Genomic DNA, 24,016 nt, shown 5'->3' with positions numbered 1-24,016 from the left:
GTGGTGTTCGTGCGTACAACCCGCAGACGGACACTGCTCTCCTCGCTCCTCACATGCGTGTCTCATGCGGTGTGCCTGGGATCCTCTCCCAGTGTCATCACGCTCTGTGTGTGTAGGTAGCCACGCGTCCGCCCCACGCCCTCTTCTTGCCGGGCACTCTTTCCTTTTGGGTCCCCTCTCGGTATCGCACGCCCCGCGCCTGCGTGTCACCGCTCGGGCTGCCTGGGCACCCCCCTGGCTGTGTCCATGTCACGCCTTCTCCACCTTCGCCCCCTCCCTCCTTTCCCCTCGTCTACGGGGCACCCCCCTAGGGCCTGCGCGGTCCCCGCCGCCAGGGCAGCGCCCTGCCCCCGGCTCGGGCAGGCGGGGCGGCCGAGGGGGGCGGTGGGCGGGAGGCGGCCGAGCTGCGGGGCAGCAACCGCCGCCCAACTCCCCTCAGCAACTCGGGAGGAGGCGGCCCGCCCGTTCCCTCGCCCGGCGCGGCCCGGCCCCTTCTCCCTCGGGCGCCGCCCCTCTCCGCGCCGCCTGTGAGTCAGGGCTTTGCCGGGCACAGGCGGCAGCCGCGGCCGCAGCGGGCTCGGAGCCTCCGCCGCGGGGCTCCATGGAGAAGGCGGCAGCGGTGAGCGAGGGCGGCGGCGGCAGCAACAGCAGCAGCCGCAGCAGCAGCCGCCCCACGTCGGCGGGCTCGTCTCCCTCGTCCTCCTCCGCCAGCCGCGGGCTGCCGGGCCGGGCGGCGGCCTCGGGGAGGCTGGATGGAGGCGGGGGGGCCGGTGGCGGCAGCAGCAGCCCCAGTTCGGCGGCGGCCAGCCCGGGGGGCGCGCAGGCGCCCGGTAGCGGCGGCAGGAGGCGGGAGCCGGTGCTGGAAGGGACGCTCAGCAAATACACCAACCTCCTGCAGGGCTGGCAGAGCAGGTAAACCGCCCGGCCGGACCCCGGCAGCGCTGCGGGGCCGCGTCCTCCCCCTCTGGGCGCCGCTTCTCATCCCCAGCCGCCCCCAAGATGGTGTCCGGGCTGCTGGTGCCGCCGCCCCGACCCGACCCTTTCTCTAGCTGCCTTGGGCAGGTAGGCCGGGCTGTGCCTCCAGCCCTGCCCGAGGCCAGGCTCCCTTCCCGCTTTCCTTCGTTTTATTTTACGCGTTTGGTCCCCCCCAAGTCGAAGGAGCAGTTGGACTTAAGGAGGGGGGTAGGAGGGGTGCGGCCCCGCGTTGGGCTGGCGGAGCGATGGTCCCCAGCGCTGCCCCCGCGGGGGCAGGGGAGGTGTAACGCTGCACATGCTTTTCTCTTTAAAATTTTATAGAATCACAGAATCGTTTCGGTTGGAAAAGTCCTTTAAGATCACCGAGTCCAACCGATAACCTAGCGCACTGCCAAGTCCACTGCTAAGCCCCGTCCTTACCTACCTACAGCTTTTTAAAGCTCCTTTTCTATCACCTTAGTCTCCTTCTTATGTGAACTTACCTGGGATAACAAAAGAATGAAAGACTGGGTGAGAGCCTCGCAAAATAAATGAGGAAACCGCCACGCTTGTGATTGTTAGTGTTACTTTATCCCTGTGTATTGTATAGTAAGATCTCTTCTGTTGCGTTGTCTTTCCTGTTTGCCGAGTCCTAATTGAGGTTGATACGGTGACAGGCCCTGGTCCTGCAATTTGTTGGGCGTGGACGGGCTGATGTGCATCTGTCAAAGTCCTGGGGAAGGTCTGGTTTCGAATCTCGAGTCTCAAGAGTTGAAGCTAGACTGGGGAATTAATAATTTTGTATTGGGATGTGTTGAAACCAAGGTGGATTTCATATTGGTGTTTTACTTGTCATTATTTAACTCTGTCCTCTAAGAGGATGGATGCTGATGAGTATCTAGAACTTGACTTTTTAGTGTAAGGCATCACAGTGATGGTTTTGAGGAGAAGCAAATGCTATAAGAGAGAATGTTTACAGGACTAGTCACACCTTTGCACAAACCTTCAGAAAGAAAAACCTACCAAAACCTGCTGTTGCTCATATGAAGGGATCCCAGGCTGTGAGAACATGGGAGTGGTGGGGACCTTGATGTTTTGACAGTAATTTTGAAACATATATAATTGACAGACTTTAATTGCACTAATGGCAGTGATGCTAGGGTGCTGACGCGTTCAAGGGCTAAACCAGTGGTAGCAGTGCTGGAGCACTACTTCCTGAAAAGTTTCAGGAGCTGCTCTAATTTCATACACTGGAGGGCATGCATAGGTGTGCCAGCTATGACTGATAATTAATATGTCTGGTATGATTTGGGTTGGCACTCATCTCCGTGAAACTAGACTGCTTCAGTGCAGACACTGAGAAGACCATTTATTGTATCACTTGGCTATTGCAGTTCTGTGCTAGACTCACATTTGACTTGTATCTGTTGATTTATGTGGTCCTCCTGTAGTTTTGTTTAAAAACCAAATAAACACATTTTGATACCAAAAATGTAAGAATAAAATTAATGATTAAAAATTAAAAGCCTCCCTTTCCCCTTTTTTTCCTTGACACCTCCATCTCTTTTTGTAGAAATGGGAATTTTTTTATTGTGTGTGACTTTAAGGGTTGCTGTCATGTTAATCTGATGAAATTTCAAAATACAGGTCAATGCTTATAAATCTTTGGGTGTAGAACTGTTGTATTTGGGAACAGATTAAATATTTCATAAGGTTGACAGCTTGATCTAGCATGTGTAATCTGTGTAGGTCCAAGAAACTTTTATCTGACAACATAATAGAAAAAAGATAAATGTCACTTAAACCATTCTACCATAGCACTTGGAAATTAATGTCTGTTTATTCTTTCTTATGCTGCTTTGTCAGTTGCCAGTTTTATTTTCTGTAAATCTGGGTGATTGAGCAAGTGGTTTACCATGACACAGAGCTTTAATGCTGACTATCTTTGGTTTGTTCAGTTTGGTTGTGTCAGTGATGTATTGGTTGTTTGGGATGGGGAATCTGATACAAGTTCTAAATGGAGCAGTCAAAACTTGAGGCTAAAGAAGTTGATCTTACAGCATCTAGTAAATGCGTAGTGATCCGTGGGTTTGAGCGTTCTTGTCCATTTGGCCTTCTGAATATTTGTCATGGAGCCTCTTTTTTTCTGTGAATTGGAGCCCAGTTTGTAACATTTGGTACGTGACTTCATAGCTGGCACCTGAAAATCAATCAAGAGTGTGTGTATTACTGAGTGATCATACAAATTGGTTTTGAATTTACTTAATCTGAAAAAATGCAAGATTGTTTAATCGCATGATCAATGCAGCCAGATGGCATGAATATAAATAAAATAGAAAAATAAAGTGAAAGCTGACAAGAGTTCAGTGATTGTGGATTTGGAATGCTCATCCTTGAAGCTCATTATTCATTAGCCTAAATAATTTCAATGTGTTTAATGCTAGTGTATGCCACGCAGTATTAAATTGAAAGGCTTTCCTAGATTATCCAGCACTTACTATGCAGGCTAGCTTCTTCAAGTCTAAGGAAATCATTGTCATTTGAATTATAATAAATTAGTGTCACTTTTTTATCAGCTGTCCTGTAACAGATTTATACAAGGTAATCTTATTTTGGATGAGGCAACTGAGTATGAATACTGGAGTTAACACTGCATTTATAAGGATTATCTGAAGTAATTTAAGGCCTCAAAATCAGTCAATCTGGGGAGCTGCATTACTGCTTTGAAGAACTTCTAAGGGTGTGCTGTCTGTTAGTAAAGAAATCTATTCTGCTCTGGCAGGGTCAGGAATAATCTGATTTGGAAGTGAATGAGGTGTAGTTCTTCACCTTTATTATAAGCAGAAGGAAACACTGCTTTTTTTGTTTCATTGCTTTGAAGAAGTTTGTTTTGTGATAAAGGTGTCAAAAGGGCCTGGGCATCTGGAGTGCCTCCACTGGAGTAATGTTTTGTTTTAATACTTTACACAAGTATTAATCTAAAAAACAGACACTTTGACAAGGGTAAGAACCCTTGTGTCTGATCTGAGATGTAAGGGGTATCTGACTGTCTTTGCTGTGAAATTACAAATAATTGTGTTATCAGAATTGAAGTACTATTCCAAAGCATTGCCATTGGGGTTTACTTGTTTTACATGTGTGGGAAAATAGTAGCTTGTATTTTAAGTGGGAGTTGTGTGGGCTTGATGGAGAAAAATGTCTCTGTACAATCATCTGATACCATGCAGAGCCTATTTTGCATGAGTTAATTTGATAATAATGAAACACCTATTGCCTGTGGCATTATTACCCTGTTTTTGAATAGATGGATAAAATGTAAAGAGTCTTAAACTCTATTTGCTCGAGGTATGTGAAACTGTTACATGGTCTGCCTCTCTCCCCCCACTTTTTCCTTGAAAATGTTTTTAGTACTTGTGCTTCTAGGGTTTTGTCCTGCAAGCATATTTAAGCCCCTGGATCATCTGCATTTGGGCTGGGGCTTAAATTTGGATTTGTAACAACAACAAATGGAGCACCAGCTCATGGATGTTGTTGCTTTTCTGAGCTGAACTGCTTTGTGTAAATTATTCTATAGGCCTGGTGTTTTCTAAAGCATTTCTTTGGCCTACTTCTGTTGCCTCTCTCAGTTGAAAAATATATTTTACCAGTCTGCAAGAACTGTGCCTGATGAACTTGAGCTTGGGCACCACCAGACTTCTTTTGGGGATTAGCTGCCCTTCTGGATTTTCAACAAAAAGTGTACTCTGGGGCAATTTGGGGATTTTTTTTGTGCTGTGTCTCTTTGTTTGGCTTCCCAGTACTGTGGTGTGGTCTCTTTGCTTGAGCAGTTGCAGAGAAGGGTTGCAATCTGACCGCTGCCACCACAGAAAAGACCCTTCCTTATTTCTAGAGTTTAGACAGCAGCCAGGATAATGTCAGAAGAACCAAAAGACTCTGCTCCTTGAGCTATTTCAGAGCCTGGCTTCTTTGACTACCAGAAGTTTAACATCTTTATCAATTATTTGGACGAGGGGGTGGAGTGCACCCTCAGTAAATTTGCACTAACCTAACCCTAACCCTAACCCTAACCCTAACCCTAACCCTAACCCTAACCCTAATTTTCAGCTTCCACTAAGTTGGGTGGAAGTGTTGATCTGCCTGAGGGTAGGGAGGCTCTGCAGAGGGACCTGGACAGGCTGGATCGATGGGCCAAGCCAACTGCATGAGTTTCAATAAGGCCAAATGTTGGGTTCTGTACTTTGGCCACAACTCCATCCTGGCCTGCATCAGAAACAATGTCCCCAGCAGGACCAGGGAGGTGATCCTGCCCCAAGACACTGCCTTAGTGAGGCTGCATCTTAAATACTGTGTGGAGTTTTGGGCACTGTCCTTGTGTGCAGAAGGACATCGAGGCACTGGAGAGGGTGCAGAGAAGGGCAACGAAACTGATTAGGGCTCTGGAGAACAGGTCTTATGAGGAGAGGCTGAGGGAGTTGGGGCTGTTCAGCTTAGAGACGAGGAGGCTGAGGGGAGACCTCACTGTTCTCTACAACTACCTCAGAGGAGGTGGTGGTGAGACAGATACTGGTCTCCTCTCTTGTGACCAGGGACAGGACAAGAGGAAATGGGTTAAAGCTCCATCAGGGAAGGTTCAGATTAGATACTAGGAAAAACTTCACAGAAAGAGTGGTGAAGCATTGGAATGAGCTGCCCAGGGAGGTGTTCAACACACGGGTAGATGGAGAGCTACAGTGGATAGTTTGGTGGTTAGGGCTTGTAGGGTGGATGGTTGGACTCGATAATCTTAGAGGTCTTTTCCAACCTTGATGATTCTATGAAGTTATGCTGCTCTGACAATAGCTGTTACAGGAGGGTTGTTTTCTACATATGTTGACAAAATACCTAAAATAAGTAAGTTGTTTATTGTTATTATCATCATTATTGTTATTTTATATATATTCTGGAGAAAGAGGTTGTGAAGTCTTAGAAAAGGAATTGATGACTATACTTCAAATATATATCAGTAATAGTACCCTACTCCCTCCTTGTGAATTAGCTAGCCCATCTTTTGCATATTCTGGGATTGACACATCTGCTTATGGAGCTTTGATGTAGTTAGCACCTCTAGTAGTTGCAGATTCTTCAGTGGTACCAGTCAAGTTGTTCTAGCAATGTTTTGTGGCCTTTTTCTAGAGTAAAAAAAAAGAAGAGATCGTTACTGAACAAGCTATATGACTATAGTTGTATAGGTATAACTTGGGAGGAAAGTCTGTTCTAGAGGAAGAAAACTGTTTTTTTTAATATACAATAAACTATACTGTCAGAATTGTAGCAGTAGGCAGTATGTGAGAAGGAGAAAATAGCCATGTGCTTATTTAATGTTTGTGAAGTTTGCTGTAGTAGGAAGTTCTTTTGTTCTTGAATCAGATTAACACCATCCTGTCCACTGCTTATCTTTTAATCTTAGGGTGTTTCTGTCATACCTATACAGGGCTTTGGGTACTGTTGTAAATACCTTACAGAATTTCTTGGCAGAGTTTTGGAAAAGGGAGACCCAATTTTAAGGAGCTGGAGATGCAAGCTTCTTTCTTCTGGTATTGGAAATCTGCTCCTTAAATTTTGGAATCTTGATTATAATTTGTAAGGAATTGTGGGAACACTTTCCACTTTTAAAGCATTTTGATAGTGTTGGGCTAACACTATTGAAGATTTTACTTGCAAAAAGATTTTACTAGAGACTGTGTCCCTTCATGTGTAGATTCAGTTTGTAGTAGGAGGCAATGTGTAAAGGAAGAAAATGCTTAAAACTAATGTGTTTTAGTTCTGTTGAACAAATGAATGGGGTATTTTCTGTTCTAAACACTGAGGAGTCCAATATCTTATATTATTGAAATTCAGATATTTGTCATTAAATAAGCTTTCAAATAAACTTTGAGTGTAAAATGTCAAAAAATCATTTACTTGTTTTATTTTGGATTAACGCACTAACCTTTTTTTCTTAATCCTGAAATCTATGTAGAAAAAAATAATCATGGTCAAATATAAGCTTTCTTTTCATTCTTCTTTCCTTTTTCTGTTTAAACTTTTTGTCTCCATAAGCATCATTAATGCTCACTTACAAAAAGAAAACAACAAAAAAGTAATAAAAAACCCTCAAACAAGTAAAAGTAGTCTCTCTGAATATATATCACTAATGTGTCAGTAGGAGAATTATAACTTTCAGTTAAGATGCACTTTCTCCTTGTTTAGTTAGTAGCTGATTACACCTAGGCAGTTTAATTGCAAACTGGTTGATTTAGTTTGAGTAGCTTTTGCATGCTGTGTCTAAACCAGCTCTGTTGAGAGAATGGAGGAGGCTGTTTAAGCAGAGCAGTCACAGAAAGAACTTTAACAGGGTAAGAGGGTTATCTAGGAATCCAGCATCCTCTGCCCTTCAGTGACTCTGATGAGAACCATTTGGAAGGCAACGTTGGACCTCAGACTGAAATTGAAAAGGATGGTTTTGTGGTTATGGTTTGCACTGTTGAAATGTAGATTCTGGTTGGAGAACTTCCACAGGCATTTCTGTTATCTCCAGGCAGGTAACCAAGTTGTTCTTCATCTGGTTGTGTCACAGCATGTCAGGACTGCTTATGCCTATGCAGCGGATAAAATTGTATAATCATAGAATCATAGAATTGTCTGGGTTGGAAGGGACCTCAGAGATCATCGAGTCCAACCCTTGAACCACCGTTGCGGTTGCTAGACCATGGCACTGAGTGCCACATCCAGTCTCTTTTTAAATATCTCCAGGGATGGAGAATCCACCACTTCAGTGGGCAGCCCATTCCAATGCCTGATCACTCTCTCCGTAAAGAAATTCTTTCTAATATCCAACCTAAACTTCCCCTGGCACAACTTAAGACCGTGCCCTCTTGTCTTGTTGAAAGTCGTCTGGCAAAAGAGACCAGCCCCCACCTGGCTACACCCTCCTTTCAGGGAGTTGTAGAGAGTGATGAGGTCTCCTGAGCCGCCTCTTCTTTAGGCTGAACAGCCCGAGTTCCCTCAGCCTCTCCTCATAGGGTCTGTGCTCGACCCTGTGCATAATGATATAATGCATAAGATGCTTGAAGATAACTTAAAAAAAATCTGTTTAAAACAAATGAGACTTGGGCAGTTTCACTCAGGAGTTATATTGGGGATTTGCAAGTGAACTTCAGAGCTGAGCAGCTGTCTTGTACCAGAGGAAGTGAAGTGGCAGGCAAAATAGAGCATGGTCTTCCTTTCACTCAGATGTCACACTTAGCTTTCAGACAGTGAAAAGAAGTGGCAGTTGGCACTAACACTGAGGCACTTCTTATCTGGGTGTTATTACTTGCTCATCTTGCCGCTGGCTTTCTGCATGGTGACTTCTGTGCTTAGAGACACAATGATAGATGTGGTTAGAGGGAGCAGACATGCACTTGCTGGCTCATTCGAAAAAACACCACGAGTTTATGAATATGGATTTTGTTCATGTAGGAGAAGTGATAATAAGTTGTTAAACTAAGTAATCTGCCTGGTGTCTTTTTTTAAGTATATAACAAAAGTATTCAGATTTCCCCCTGTCATTTTGTACTTAAAACCCATTATTTATTAAGAAGAATGTACCTGCACTTTAGCTTTTGCTGATATTTTTACTTTGTTCTTTATGATGTATTTAAAGGGCTAAACCTTCTGAGTCAAAAGGAAGCTAAAAATTGCCATGACTGTTACTTTTTATGTAAAATCATATTTGTTAAGTATGTGTTATAATGAAGAAAGAAAAAAAATTACTGAACTTGCTTTAGCTAAAAATGGTTCTTTGGTCCTAATACACTTTCGCAACTTTTTTTTTTTTTTCCCTTCAAGTATCTTGGCATTTTGCTTGAGACCTTCCAGGATTTTGTAGGTATTTTACTAAGATCTTTTATTACTTTTTGGAAACCAATCCGGGGAGGCAAAGTTTGTCTAGTATTTAACTGTTAAACATAAAAATGTTTCAGTAAATGCTATCTAAATGCTACTACACTTCTTTTTCCAAAGTGACTTTTAGTTAGTAAATTTAGGGTTGATAAATATAGGCCCTTATATACCCAGCTTCTGTTCCACCTTGACTTGCATTTCTTTTTGGGTATCTGAGAATTTTTCCACTAGTGGTAGAGTATTCTTTACTATAGCTATGGGAACAATTTGCCCAGTTTTAATAACTATTTAAAAAATTGACTGTTGTTCTTAGTACTTGTCAGCATCTCACTGAATATCATTATGCTGGTTCTATATGAGACTGAAGATGCCTCTTACCACATACTAATTTCTCTGTGCAGTCTTTTTGTGCAGGCTAGGTTATCTTTTGTGTGTATTTGGAGTATCTAGACCAATGGAGTTTTCTTACTGCAAGCCAGATCTCCCAGTAATTTCAATAATGTGTGACAGTTCTGATTACTATTTGGTATTTCAGTGGTTTTCATCACTTGTGGACACCAGAACTGTGTAGCATTTCAGCTGAAGTTGCAGCAGGGATCAAATACAGAGGTAATGCATCCCATTTCCTCCAGCTCAGTGTTGCCTGCTTAAAAAGTTCCAAGACTATTAGCTTCCTAGGTCTCCATCATTATTCTTTGAAAACTGAGTTGTAAATTTTGCCTTCTAAATTTAGCTCATAGTCTAATTGCACACCACACGGGGACCTCATGTTCCCTGCTGCTGCCTGGGTTCTCCAGGCAGGTATCTTTATAACCACACTTGTGACTTGTGTTACTTCCTACTTGCTTTGCTTTAAGCTATCAGTGGCACAACCCCCTGGGTGCTTCTTAGGTTGTTTTCTCCTCATAGGGTACCATATGGCATAGCACTACCAAAATGAATGCTAGAAGTGTCAAAATGAAGACTAGCACCTAACTTTTTTTTTTCTTTCTTTTTTCTTTCTTTTTTTTTTTTTCTTTTTTGTGAGAAGGTGATGAAAAGGAGTGTTGTGGCAGCTGTCTGCCTGCAGTATGCTCTCTCTCTCCACAGGTAGTATGTTTTTTGCATATCACCAGTAACACTTCTTGGGCTTTCTCATATGGTGTGTGCATGCCCTCTTTTTGAAGGGGTAAAAATAGTATTTATTTGTTTGCAGAAGGTACTAATTTAAAATGTAGTTGAGGAAACTTGATTATTAGTCAGAAGGATTACTTAAACAAAATAATCAGTAGGTTTTCCTTACTCTGAATTTTTATGAGGCAGTGCTTTTCCAGGTAAGTCCTCTATCTTGTAATTATGACTCTTCCATCACTAGATCTATGATTTTATTTTGGCAGAATTGGAATGCATGTTGATTGCTAAAGATAGCTGGTTTTCCTATCATCAGCAAGCTTTATGGAAATTTTTTCCCCATCTAGGTCATTGCTAAACACTCGAAAGCCAAGAACTGATTACCAAGAAAACCTGTTAGCTACCCATGCACTGAAAAATCCATGTTTAGTTATATTTTGGGGCTGGTTCCATCTTTTAACAGTTTTTCAGTGTGTTTAATGTCTTGTTAATTTTTTTTTTTTTTTTTTTTTTTACTTAATAAACAGTTCTGCCTGCATTAAGCCATTGCTTCATTGCCATTAATACTATGAACCAAATTTGTGGTATTGGAAACCTAGCAGGTTTTCTGGAGGAAATTCGTTTTTAGTAATGTTTACTTGGTTTAAATGTATTTTGTTTAAAATTGTACTGCATCAGATGTTGTATTTTTTTTTTTCTTGAGAACTGGATAGGCTGAACTGCATATGTGATGAACTAGGCTGTTGTATTTAAAGTTTTAACAATGCTTTCATAGCATAGTTTTCTTCAGTTTGGGAACTTTCCTGTTATTTTTCATGGAAAGGAGCTGAATGCGCCGACATTCCATTGGTGAAATTAAAATATTTCTAAAAATTCACTATGCTTGGTGAAACCTAAGAATTGTGTTGGTAGTAGCCATATGATAAAATCACAATTTAAAATTGGGAATACTAGTCTTCAAAAGAAAAGACAGGACTATGATAAGTATTATTATAGTAACAATTATTGTTAATTGCTGTATGCTTGGTGCTTGTTTCTGGACCTTTCCACAGGCTAAATATGGTTGCAGATGTGTTGTACAGCTTTTGCACATACCTTAAGATATTTGACTGAAAGGCCTTAGTCTATCAGTTGCATGGTTGTCAGTTCAAATCCCTAAACTGTTATTTTTCTGTTGTTTGGATAAAGTTACTCCCACAAGTTCATGTATCAAGTACCTGTTTCTTGGTGACTTAGGAAATGGCTTTGCTTCAATGTCACAGCCTTTTAGAGACCACCTGTTGCAGTGTTAAGTGTTGCACCTTATATAATGTGTCTTTCATCAGGTTCTGAAGATTTTTTTAAATGAAATAAGTCAGAAATTATTATTTGATTTGCTTGAGAATAGACTTGGAGCACAGGTAAGAACTGGGATGATTTGTCTGGGTTGTTCAACAGTATATTTAGAAGTTAGAGGAAGTGCATAAATATTAAGTTGTGCCTCTTAGTCAATAAAGCTTCTGCTTTCACATTTTGAACACAACTGTGACCCACACTGCCACTTACAGCTATATTGGTTGCTACATCCTTTGTTGAGATAAGATGATGCTTTTATGTAAGGGGGACATAGTACTCTGGGAAATGCACGGTATTCAGAGTAGTATGTTTAACCTTCACCAGGAGAGGAGTGTGTGTTTTTTATTTGCTTTGGAATATGGATTTTACTTCCTAGTAAAAGGAGCATCATTTAGGCTTGTGCAGGCAAGACCAGGCATTTTGTTATTATTCTCTGTAAATTTATAAAAATAAAGAAAATAAAGGAAGAGGGCAAATGAACACTTTCTTGTCTGTTGCCATTATTTGGAGCTGAAGGGGTATTGAAGAAGAATTATATGCAGTTTCTCCATATTGCATTTAGTGTGGTGATAGAAGGAAGATAGTGAACTTGATGATGAAAAGGATACTGAAGTTTGGGCAAGATAGGAAAAGCCAAAAATTGTGTTATTCACTTCTGTAAGCATTTGGACTTTTTGCATTGTCACAAAAACCTCTCCTGAAGATATATTTTTTTTTCCTTGGGTGGCATATCACAGTGAGCTTTTTATAGAAGTTCCTGAGTTCCTGCCCTTGAAAATGGGATATAGATTTCTGTCTTTTGAGCTAGAAGGTTTGTACTGTGGGTTTTGTGTTTTGTTTTTCTCCTTCTCTTGCCTCTTTTATCTTACCTGGTTGGTCAGCTTTGATTTTGTGACTGTTGGGTTCATGTATCAAACTTTATTTTATTTTTATTATGCAAGTGAAAGGAAGGGGTAGTTTGGCAATAGAACAAGGGAGGAAGGGTGAGATGCAAATAAAATGGTGGGAGAGGTTTAGAAAAGGAGTTAAAGCCTCTGAAAGAGAACTGATGGAAGGAAAGGGAAGAAACAGATGAGAGAAGGATGTAGATATTGAACTGGAGACAACACAGTGATAGAACTTTACCACTTCAAAGAAATAATAATTTTGGAAATCACACAATGTTAATTCAGAAGTAAGTATTGGAAGCTCAAATGAGATAATTTGCTCTTATTTATTAATTTTAATACTGCCATTAAGAAAAGCACACAAGTGGAGAGGAAGTTACTGTTTTTTAAGTAGCAGATTGTGTAGTGCAGTGAGTATTTTTCTGGTTTTCGTTTCTTTCCTCTGACACCTTCTGTAGCAGAGCTCATTTCAGGCTGGTGGATGAGTGGTGTGAATAGCAGCCAGAGGAAGCTACTGACAGTGCCCACCTGGATATATATTAACGTGCCAGACTTACCTTTGCCCTTTTATACATAAAACTGTTTATGTGAGAATTCAAACATATGTGATGATGAAACTGTTTATCTGGTCAAGGTTCTAAGTGTTGTTTCTTCAATTTTGATTTACACAATGAGGATCTGGACTTTTTTGTAGAACAGAAATACATATATAAATAGGAACCTAATGCATAAAGGTCTTCAGCAGTGATTGCTGCTCGTATATCTAAATATGCTTTCTTCAGAAGGATCATAGCTTTCAACATATTGATGAAACCACCTTTTTTGGACACTGTGGACTTCATACATATGCTTCTAACAAACAGTGTTGACAAGATACTCTGTGGTGAGGATGGCTGCACATCAGCTGTCAGAATCAAGACAAAACACAGAAACTTAAACCTCTCATTTCAGACAATGAATTGATATTCCTCAAAGTAAAGGCAGGGCATGAAGCTATTGAACTATAAAGTATTGGTACAGAAAACTTGAAAAGTTCCCCCTATCCTAAGATGATGCAGAATGTAAGAATGGTCTGGTTTTTGCACAGTGTTGTTCAACAACACTGAACAACAGTGTTGTTGTTGAAGAGTAGGCATACTGACATTACAGGCAAGATTCTTACTTAGTGTATCCTATTTTCTTCCATATGATGCATAAAGAAAATACTACATGGTCTTGGATATGTTAATTCTTTCCAACCAGGAACCTTTAGAGTATGTGTAAAAAAAAAAAAAAAAATTTGAAAGCTAAGATGAACAACAAGAAAGCTAGAATGAGCAAGGATAAAGGAAGATATAAAACTGAGAACTTAAAAATTCCCAAAGCAAGACCTTAACGTGCCTTTTGCGTTTTTTTCTTCTATGTAAATATATATTAAAAAACATATGTGCAGTTCACAGAAAATGGCATTAGAGTAACATAGCTGAATTTTGGCCCCTTTTATATGAGAGTAGAGTAAATATTACTTGTTGAACAGGTTCTGTCAGTGAAATAATTCTTTAAATGAAACTTGCAGTTGGGAAAAATGCCAGTGTTATGGTTCAACTCGGGGTTCAATTTTTAGAACCTAGATGATAAATTATCTGCATATTGAAAGTAAAAAATAACAGCTGCTGTAAATGCTGCAGTAAAATCAGAGAACAAATTTAAAAACAGATGTTTTATTCCATTGGCTTGCACATGAGTTACAGTCTAAACAGATGTGTTCAGAAAGTGTTTGTCTCCTAGAAAGTGTCAGCTAGTCCATGTATTTACTTAGTATATATTGTGATAAACTGTGTCTAGAACAGCTACAGAGAATATTACCCTTGGTGAATTATAGAAGTACAGAGCAGAATGAGGGATGAAGAATTGGTTTGAAGACTGCTGTCTCCTGGCATCATTTGTGTGTCTTTACCTGGACATTACTATTGAAATTTTTGTGTTACTTTCCCTAGCTCTTGTTACTGTTTGTTTCTTCCACACAAATTGCATGAGCAATGTACATATGTCCACAAGCTGAAAAAGTAGTTAGATGAAAGAGTTAGATGAGAGAGTTCACAGGAAAAATAAGGAATACAGATTCTTGAATACAGAAATTTAATATATTGGCATTATAACTGATGATGTAGATGATGAAGACAAGCACATTTCATATGGAAACATTTTTCAAACTGTTTACTATTCAGTTTCCTTAGAAATGTTATTAATTCTTCAAACATACCATACTATATTACAGGAAAAAAAAAAAGCTGTCAGTGAGCTTGCATCCTTGTCAGTATTGCAATACATAACTCAGTGAAGATGAACTACTTGGTAAAACTACGTTGTAGCACAAATGTTCTCTTTTTAAAATTTTAAACACTGAATACAGTGTTACTTGTGCTAGTATGTTATTTAAAAATATTTAATACGAAAATACTGTAGGTACTTCACAAAATTTGAGCAAGCCTCAGATGTGATGCTTACACTACTTAGGTTAGAGGAAGAGGTGCTTTATGTCTAAGCACATTGTTCCTCATTAAATCATCACAAGTTGTAATATTTATGTATTTCTTTTTTTGGTGTAAATCTGAGATCCACAAGTGGCTTTCACTGACAAGGTGTTTTTCAAATCTAAACATTAATCTTTCAGTTTACAGGAAGGTTATTATTATCTCTTGGGGTCTCATTCCAGGATGCTTTTAGCAATGGACTAGATAATAACGCAGGCTTGGAGTTTCTGGCTTCTGGCAATGATTCTTGCTGAGGACAGGGCATTGCACAACAAGGGTGAGCTATGAAGGTCTGGCAGAGAAGTCAGTGAACTGTGATACAACCTTTGTAACACTTTGCTGACTCAAGGCACCTAATTAGAAATTTATACATTAATATCTATCGATGGGATGTGGTTATGGTTGGAACCTCACTGGATTGCATTATTGTAATACAGTACAGACAGTATCTTTCTTTTGATATATTCTCGTTCTTAAAAAGTTGGCTACAGCAAAATAGCTCTTAAATATTGAAAAAATGTCAACTTGAAATCTGGTTGATCTAAAAATAAAGTAGGAGTAGTTTTGAGTATGCTTGAAAATGTTTTTGTCATTTTTTAGCATAATCATAATATAAACTATTTATACTTGCCAGTCCCTAACATAGTATGTACTGAGAAAAAAAAACTTACATGGTACATGATCTTGATTAATACAGTTACTTCCTGTTGTAGAAGATCTCTAAAAAATTCCATAGATTTATTTTAAATTGATTGTAGTCATACTTCCCTTCCATTCCTATTCCTCTGTTGCCACTGCCTCTGTTCTCTGTGGTGTGTTCAAACTTTTTTGGACAGCTTGAAGCCTTTCTTTGAGTTCATATTGTTTGTGAAAACTACAGTTGTAATTGGTACAGGTCCTGTCCAGTTAAGTCTATGTGTATGTTGTATTTAAACCTTACCAGGCTTCACACAGTGTGCCTGGAATTGTTCCACACCCAGTAAAGAATGCAGTTTGGTGTGCCAAGTAAATTAATCATCATGGAGATAGTGAAATGGAGGGGATCCGGAGGTTGCTGATAAAACATGTGGGTCATATTTTTCTTTTCTTATTTTCTGTCTCTCTCTCTCTAGGGGGGCACTTTTGTCTTTGGAGCTCATTTCAAACTATCCTCTTTTCCTCCCAAGTCCCAAATTGTGCTGGCTAGGGAAGTTTGGTAATGTTGTCTGAAAATTAAATCTGTGAGGGGGTGGTGGTTTTGTGACACCTGACCTGGGGGTCGGGTTCTAGGTGAGTCACTTTGCTCCTGGATGGAAAAAAAGTATGAGAGACTGAAATTCCAGATATGTGTAATTCCTCAGTTTTCTTCTGTCACTGAATAACTTGTGAACAGGACTCCTAGTTTTGCCCACAGTAGTTAGATTTGGTTAATAAAAACCCTGCTGAAAATGTAATTTATGCTGGGAAAACGATAATTTCACTGATACTCTTATCCTTTTTTTTTTTAAAATTAAGATAACAATTTAGACTGGATAATCATGAAGGGGAATGAGAACAGTTAATTGTGAGTGCAAACAGGAGAATCAGTTGCAGGCAATGAGCAGTCAATAACCTGTTGGTTATGACAGGCTTGTTCAGCTGCTCTGTCCTTCCCAGGGGGTCAGAGGTTCAAACATCAAGTTTCGTTCTGCAATTTTCCAGTAATGTGGTGCTTTTCCAGCATTTTTGTCCTTGTGTGCCCTGTGTTGCTTACGGGGCGCAGGTGGGTGATGCCTGCGTTTTGGGGACACTAGAGAGTTTTGTTGTGGTCTCTGACAGCTGGAACTGGCCTCTGCCTGAATCCCAGTTTTGGGGTTCTCACCATGACGTGGCCTGGATTTCATGTGTGCCTGTGAGCTCAGACTGGTGTTGATCTGCAGAATCATTTCACAGCCCCTGGGCTGAATGGCAAAGGGTAGGTTGCAGGTGTGGCATAGCTTGCTTTGTTCAGTGTGGTGGTATGAATGTTGTTGGCCAAAAGACATCCTGTAATACACAGTGGATTTTTGCTCTGATGTGGACTAAAAGGCTGGCAGATAGTTATCTACAGAGTTCAGGGCTCCCTGTAGCACAAAGTGCTCCTGTCAGTGTGGAAAATTACTGGAAGTATCTTCCTGTGCAGCATCTTTTGCAGAAGACTTTGGGAAGCTGGTAGGAGACTTAGGGAGGATGCTCCTTAGGCACAGAGGTTCTGATTGAAGTTCTTGGGTTCAGCTACAAGCCACAGGATATAGCTGGACCTTCTAAGCAGACTGTAGCAGCTTTCAGCTGTTAGCTTCATAACTTGGTTCTTGTTTTTTCTATGCTAGTTTTTAAATGGAAGAATTAAAGCCTTGAGGAAGAACTCTGAAGGAGATGTCAGATGCATTCTTGCTCCTTGAGCTGACCAAACAGGTTGGCAGTTAAGTCTGGCACTTTTCTGTAGAATCATATAAGTGGTATGTATCCACCTCTTCTCCTTCCCATGTTCCTAAGAATCTCTCTGCCCTTCTTTATTTGATCCTTGCACTGCAAGTGTAAGGGGAGTAGTGCTGCAGGAGATGGACTGAAGAAAACATCGGAAAGTAAGGAGATCAGATATGAAAATGTCACATGTGCTAAAATTTAGAGATGGTTGAACTGTGACCTCATGTTCTGGAGAGGAGGCAAATGACATGAAGACTTTTTGGATTTTGTTCCCCTTGAGCTTAAAATTGTTTTTTCTTTTTTCAGAAGTGACATTTGAACTGATCGACCATAAGGGGCGTGGAATCTGTCTCAAGCAAGGGAGCTGGAAAGCTCAATGGAGTTGTCAGTAGTAATAGAGAAAACAGCTGATATAGGAAAAAATATAGTGCAGTGTCTGGCAGTTTGCTCATTTGGGATGGTGTCAGGACATCAGGAGTAGCTGTCTGAGATTGAGAATACCTACTCATGTTGAGATATAACTTTTGTTAAATGGTTCTCTCAACTAGATTTGATTATTGGGATGCTGAATTGCATGCTGTAAAAAGGAAAATACCAGAATTAAGAAACTGCATCTTAGTTCTGGAAATGTGAAAACTGCTTGGGTATCTAATTTTATTATCTCCACTTGTTTCATGCTTATGCATTTTTCTTTTCCTGGTAACACTGTCATCTGTTAATGTCATCTGGAGTAATTGTGTCTCTTTTGTTATAAAGAGTATTTTGCACTTATGAGTTGGTTTATTCTGCCCACCACCTTTCTGTATGCATTTGCCTATGCTAGGCTCAGAGGTTCAGTTAGGTTATGGCATGTTTATACTGCTGAAGGAAAAAAATAAGCACCTTATGCCTTGCCCTTCAGGGGAAGAAGTTCTGTTTCTTGACATCCCTGCTACTGAATTTCTTCCTGAAATTCTTTTTCTGCATTGTTTCCCTATCTCTTGTTTCAGGGACTGCATAGTAGGCAAGCTGGGTATTATTCTCCTAACAGCCAGCATGGGGTTTATGAGAGGAGTTTAATGGAATTAATGAAGCACATGAAATTATTGCTGGTGTTTTAGTCTCTTATTTAAGGACTTACTCCTCCGAGTGTGTTCAGGTTGCAGGTTTTGGCTTTTTTATGGTCCTTTTTTCATGCTGTCTGCTTGTCACTGCTCAGGATGAAACAAAGAGCAGAGAGGGTGCCTTGTGAAATGCTGCAGTGCAGGAGCAGTGGGAGTACTGAGGAGGGTGGTGAAGGCAGGTAGTAGGATACCAAAGAGCACTGCAGAGCAGGAGTGACCTTGAAGTGTCAAATCTCTGTTAGAAAACAGGACTTAGATTTTCTGCTTCTGGAAGTGAGAGAGTAATACTGCTTTACAATGTTTTATTTTGAGAAATAGAGTAAGTTTTTAGAAATGTCTCAAAAAAAAAAAAAAAAGCATCTCTGTAGTTTCAGTGTTCAGTTGGGACTAACATTCTTTTGGGATTTTTTCCATCTATTCTTTTGCTTGAGCATTTCTGATTTTTATTTGGAAGTCTCAAATATGAAGAGTGAGGAATTATTTTGTTGGAAAGAAGAGAATAATGGTGTATGTTCTGAAGCTCTCAGATCGTATCTCGTCTGTTTGAGGCTCTAGATAAGAAAAACTACTAAGGAACAGCATCCATTAAGACTGTTTGCAAACACTTGATAACATTTGGGAAAAAATAAAATGAAATTACAAAGAAGTGGTTAAATAGTAATTAACACAGCATTGTTTTTTCATAATTAGGGACAAGGAAAAATGCTAGAAGGAAGAGCTTTTTGAACTCTACTTGAAGTAAAAAAAAAAATAAGTAATTTCTGAAAAGAACTTGGTGCAGTGGAGTAATTTTTCTTGCTTCTGCTTTTTAAAGCTGAAGAATTCTGGCAACTGAAGCATAAATACTGCTAGTTGAGGAAATAATTACGCTATAACAATGTGATCTCTCCTTCTTACAAATCTCCCCGTAGTGTTTCATCATTATAGCTATGGAGATTCATGAAGACATCGTGTTTGGACACTATGAATATGGTTTGGGGTTCTAGGTGGTGCTAGGATATTTTCTTTGTTTAATGAAATCTCTCAACTTGATGTAATTTCCCATCACATGGAAAGATTCTTCTTCTTTTGGTATATTTAATGGCAGTTTTACCAAAAAGAGGAGAGCACAAACCTGACATGAGAGAATCTATAAAAATTTGAAGTTGAGCTGGAAGCAGACTCTGACAGATGTTTTATTTGTTTCATTAAGTTGTTTCATTGTTCCATGGTTTGAAACAACCTTCTACACAGACAGGTGATTCTATTTCATATCATTGATAAGCTGTGACATCATTGGCATGTTTAGGAGAAACTGGTTTTGCCATCATGTGCTCATTATTAGCGTTATTTCTTCAATACCCATGTAGTAGTTTATTGCAAAAGTGAAGAATTTACAGTGTTTTGGAAGGTGTCAGTTTGTAGTTTCATAGCTCAGAAATTCGTAATTTCTCTTATCAAGGAACTTCTTTTTGTTTGTGTGGGAGGGTGGATTAGATCTGCCATTTCTGAATTGCTTTTAAAACTACTGTGATTGTAACTGTAGGAATGGCTGTAGAAATTATGTTAAACTTTTAAAAAGTTGTAAGTTTGAGCTTTTTTGTAGAGTGGGCTGGTTGCTTTTGTAGTAAGAACTATGTCAGATTTTATTTAAAAGTGCCTATTTGCCAGCTGATCAGTCAATATGACTCTTCTCAGTAATTTAATAAGATTCAACAAGGGATTTGACAGATACATATGTAATGAATGTAGGAGGCTTCTGAAAAATTACATTTTTTGTAATTTTAAAATGGAAGCTGATGTAGAACTGAGTACTTTGGAAGCTGATTTGTTGTGACTGCTGGTGCTCAGTTGAATGAATTGTTCTTACTATCTGTTTTCTTTGACCATCCATCCAAGATTCATATTAGAAAGTAGTTGTTAGTGTAGGAGAGGCTGTCTTTTCAACCTAGCAGAAAGTTGTTGCTCATACTTGCAGACAAGCTTGCTTTCAAAGGTGTTTGGAGTAGTTGGAAGTTGATAATGGGGCAGTGGGTTAAAGTTTCTGTGTGCTTCTTGACAAGCTGTCAAGTCAGAATTACTGTGTATGATGACTTAGATGTGACCTTGTTGCAGATAAGTGAAATGCACCACACTCAAAAGAGAGGAGCAGCAATATGCTTTATTGAGGTAACATAATTGACAGAGTTCAAGAAATTTGGTGGATTTTAACAAAGGTTAACAGTGGCTTCACATGGTTCAGTACGTCTGATGGCAGGGTTCACCTTATCACTGCATGGAAGAAATATAGAAAGGAAAATTGGGTTAGAATTGAGTTAGAATGATTCACACAGAGGCTGGGGATGCAAAGAGTAACAGGGACAGTCCTGTTGAGTCATGAGGTTCAGAGTGAACTCCCTTGCTTTGTAAACTCCTTTGTGAACCTAGATGCAGCTAGGTCAGATTTTTGAGACTTAAGATTTGGACATTGCTTTATGTCTAATGGAATTATTTATACCATGTTTATAATAATACTGAGTAGTTACATGAATTAATGATGGTTTATTAGCATTAATTCAACCTGCCGTCAGTCACTTGCTGAGGATCTGTCGCAGGCAAGAGATCTTTCTACCCTGAGTAAGGAAGGGTCTCTTAGTCTCAGGTAAGGCATCTCAAACCTTGAGAGGTTTTCTTGCTCAAGGGGAGAGTCACCTAGTGACTGTAATTTGGAAAGAGCTCCTTAGTCAGCCTGAATCGAAGTACTGCAAGGGGTCAGGTGTATCTGCCACAGACCTACAGCTGGAAATATTGGTTTCCATTAAATTCTTATAGCTACAGAGGAAATGGATCTCTTTCCCATTGGATGGATGACTCTGCAAAGTTCCTCTTCTACTGAATGACTGACCTGGCTGCATTATTCTAGAACTCTTGTATTGTATAAGTTATTCTGGGCTATGGTGCTGACTGCTGCTGCTGACCAGTGATGGGAGCAGAGAAATGAAGGTGCCAGAGCAGTAGTTCTGATGTGACACCAAACAGAGGAAAGCTGGTTGAGTTGAACCAGGTTTTAAAACTGCAAATCATCAGTTATTCCTCCAGAAGGAAGAGTGAGACATTACAACTGATTTTTACTTTGCCCAGTTATGTTGATGTAGCAGCCTGAGGAACATTTGCTGTTTATTTTACAACATTGCAGTGTGCTGTGGTATAAACATACAAAACATTGTACTTTTATTGAAAATAGGTGATTTAGAGATTAAAGGATTCATATCTGATGCTTAACCATTTTTTAAATATTTTTTTTATTATTTTGATGTACTGGTAATAAAGGAATTCTATGTGTTGAGAAATGTCAGAGCTATTTTATGTATTTTCTTCAATAATGTAGTTCTGAAGTGGAATTGTTTACATAGAACGCAAACAATTATCAGATGATGTTTGTGCTGATTTCGTAAGTCTTCATCCATGGAAGTGCAGTGAATGTAAATTAGGTTAAATATAATTTTTGGAAGGGCTTTAGCTTCCAGAGGAATGTCATGTTCTTTAGAGTCTCATATCAATAACTTTCACAGAATTAAATATCCCTGACTTCCTTCCAAATAACAATGTTGGAAAAGGAGATTAGGATAGGATGTAAAATTTTACTGCATAGTTAAGAGGAAAAAATGAACACGGCTTATCTCTCTTTGGTGGCCTTTATAATGATTTACTAGTTAAATTACTTTGCATATTCCAGTTGATGTCTGCTGATATAATTAGCATAAATGTATTTTATATTTTTTGACCAAGCTCATAAATGATGTCTGAAACAGACTTCTTTGCTTTTGTGGTAGCTTGCACTAACTGCTTTCACGAGAACAGAAGATGAGCCCCTGTTTCGCCTTCCTAATTTTGAATAGGGAGACCTTCTCCTGGCTGCTGGTTCCTTCTTTATTTATTTCCACTGCTTTAGCATAATGAGTTAGTTCTCACTGAGTCTGATGAGCAGTAGAGAGCATTCAAGGGATGGGTTGTGAACATGCAGCAGGAGAAGAAGGAGGGAAGAGGAGTGGTGGTGAGCCCTAGGTTTGGATGATGTTTTAGTGTAGTGAAATGAGGCAACCAGGTGCCACTAATTGCCGGGGAATGGGCTTGAGCTTGTGTTAAGCCCCTTTTATTGGCCCCCTGGTCCTGCTCATGCGCAGTGGGGGCCCACCCTAATCAGGCACGGGTGGGCTTAACACAAGCTCATGCCCACTCCCTGGCAATTAGTGGCACCTGGTTGCCTCGTTACACTACATTTTACAAGCAGATGAGTTTTCGACATGAGGTGAAGGTAACTGGACTGTGTTTTGTGAAGAAAGTCAGAAATACATAAATTCAACCTACACTTGGCAGTAAACCTAACACACCAGTTTCTGAGGGAGAGGGAAGTGATAATTTGTGTCCCTGAGGCCTGTTTCTAATCACTTATTTACCACTCATGCTTCTTCGTCAGTCATTTACCTGTTGCAGTAGAGTTTTTGACTCAACACATTTGCCTGCTGTTGTTCATAATGTGGTGTAGTGTTAATACAGTCATCTGCCACCAGCCCATCAGTTTGGGTTTGGACTTTGGTAGGGCTTGCTCCTCTGTGATGATTTCTGGCCATGAAGTGGAGGGGAGCAGACAACGGGAAGATACAAACAAGTTGCAAACAGCTTCTTCTGCCACAGCATGCATTAGTGGCTCTTGTGATTTGGAGCCTGCAGGTATTTAGTAAAGAATGACTTTCATATTTTTTAAATGTTACCTGTTTGACATTTTTAAAGATTTGTAATGAAAAAAAAATGCTCTGAGAAAGCACACAGAGAGAAGATGGAATGCTTTTGCAGGCTGATTTAGATTCCTGTGTAATTTTGAGTATTTCCCTGCTTGCTCTTCACGAATGAATGTTTATTAACTTTTATTTGTTTAATGTCTTGTGATAGTGTTTCTGGCATATTACTTTTCCAGGAAGACAAGGGAAAGCTGGAACTAATATCTTGAGGCTGATATGACTGGAGGAGAGAATTCTAGGTGTCTGTCATGCATCAAAAAGGAATAAAGCAAGTGCTTTTTTTTGCCTGCCGGTCACTGTAAAACGTAGCAGTAGTGATAGAACTAGATCTCCACACAGCTTGCCTGGAGTGTTGAATGTACAGAATTTAGTGGATTTACATTTCCACTTGTAGGTTTACATTTTCCATAAATGCAGGTTTCTATATTAGATTAGCAGGTGGTACAATGAAAGTCAAGAGTATGGCATAAGAGAAAACTGAATGCGTAAAAATTGTACTATGGTTATTCATCTTTAACTGAAAAATAAACCCCCAAAATTCTAACAGCACACCACAGATTATGATACTTAGTAGTGCTGGAAATATGAAAGGCCAAATGAGAATAACAGAAGCATCAGAATTATTTTCTACAGTTCTATCTCTCCTGATAAATACAGTAAAGTGCTATGTCATTAAAATAGCCCTCAAGAGTTATGGTTTAATGGGGTTTCTTAAACTGTATTAAGAACATGTTGTTCTTAATACAAAAAGGGAGCATCTGCCTTTCATGTTACTCACTGCTCTTCACTCCTCCTTTTTTGTTACTCTGTCCTGTTGGTCAGATGGAAATGGCATTCAGCTTACTAAAATGGTGGAAGATAGGAAGATTAACTGAACCAAAAAAGATGAAAGTTTTAAGATAAGTACATATCAGATGTTAGTATTTTTCTTGCTAGGTACTCCAGCTTGAAAGTACGCAAGTTACATCTTTTCTGCTTCCTGTATGTTCTTGCTTAGTCTGTTGAAACTACTCAGCAATGAGGAGAACGTG

At 39.8% G+C, this 24,016-nt stretch overlaps 1 protein-coding gene across 2 annotated transcripts in view; it reads left to right on the top strand.

The window, feature by feature from the left end:
- The first annotated feature begins 601 nt into the window (after positions 1-601).
- The window catches only part of OSBPL10 (oxysterol binding protein like 10), a 116,694-nt gene continuing 93,279 nt past the window's right edge, over positions 602-24,016 (top strand). For both annotated transcript variants that reach the window (XM_030445542.1, XM_030445541.1), the window contains exon 1: positions 602-912. In XM_030445542.1, the coding sequence (XP_030301402.1) occupies positions 602-912 (311 nt within the window). The remainder of the gene's footprint in view (positions 913-24,016) is intronic.

Source organism: Calypte anna, chromosome 2 (assembly GCF_003957555.1).
Source record: "Calypte anna isolate BGI_N300 chromosome 2, bCalAnn1_v1.p, whole genome shotgun sequence".
Taxonomy (NCBI): domain Eukaryota; kingdom Metazoa; phylum Chordata; class Aves; order Apodiformes; family Trochilidae; genus Calypte; species Calypte anna.
This window is presented reverse-complemented; position numbering and strand designations above follow the sequence as displayed.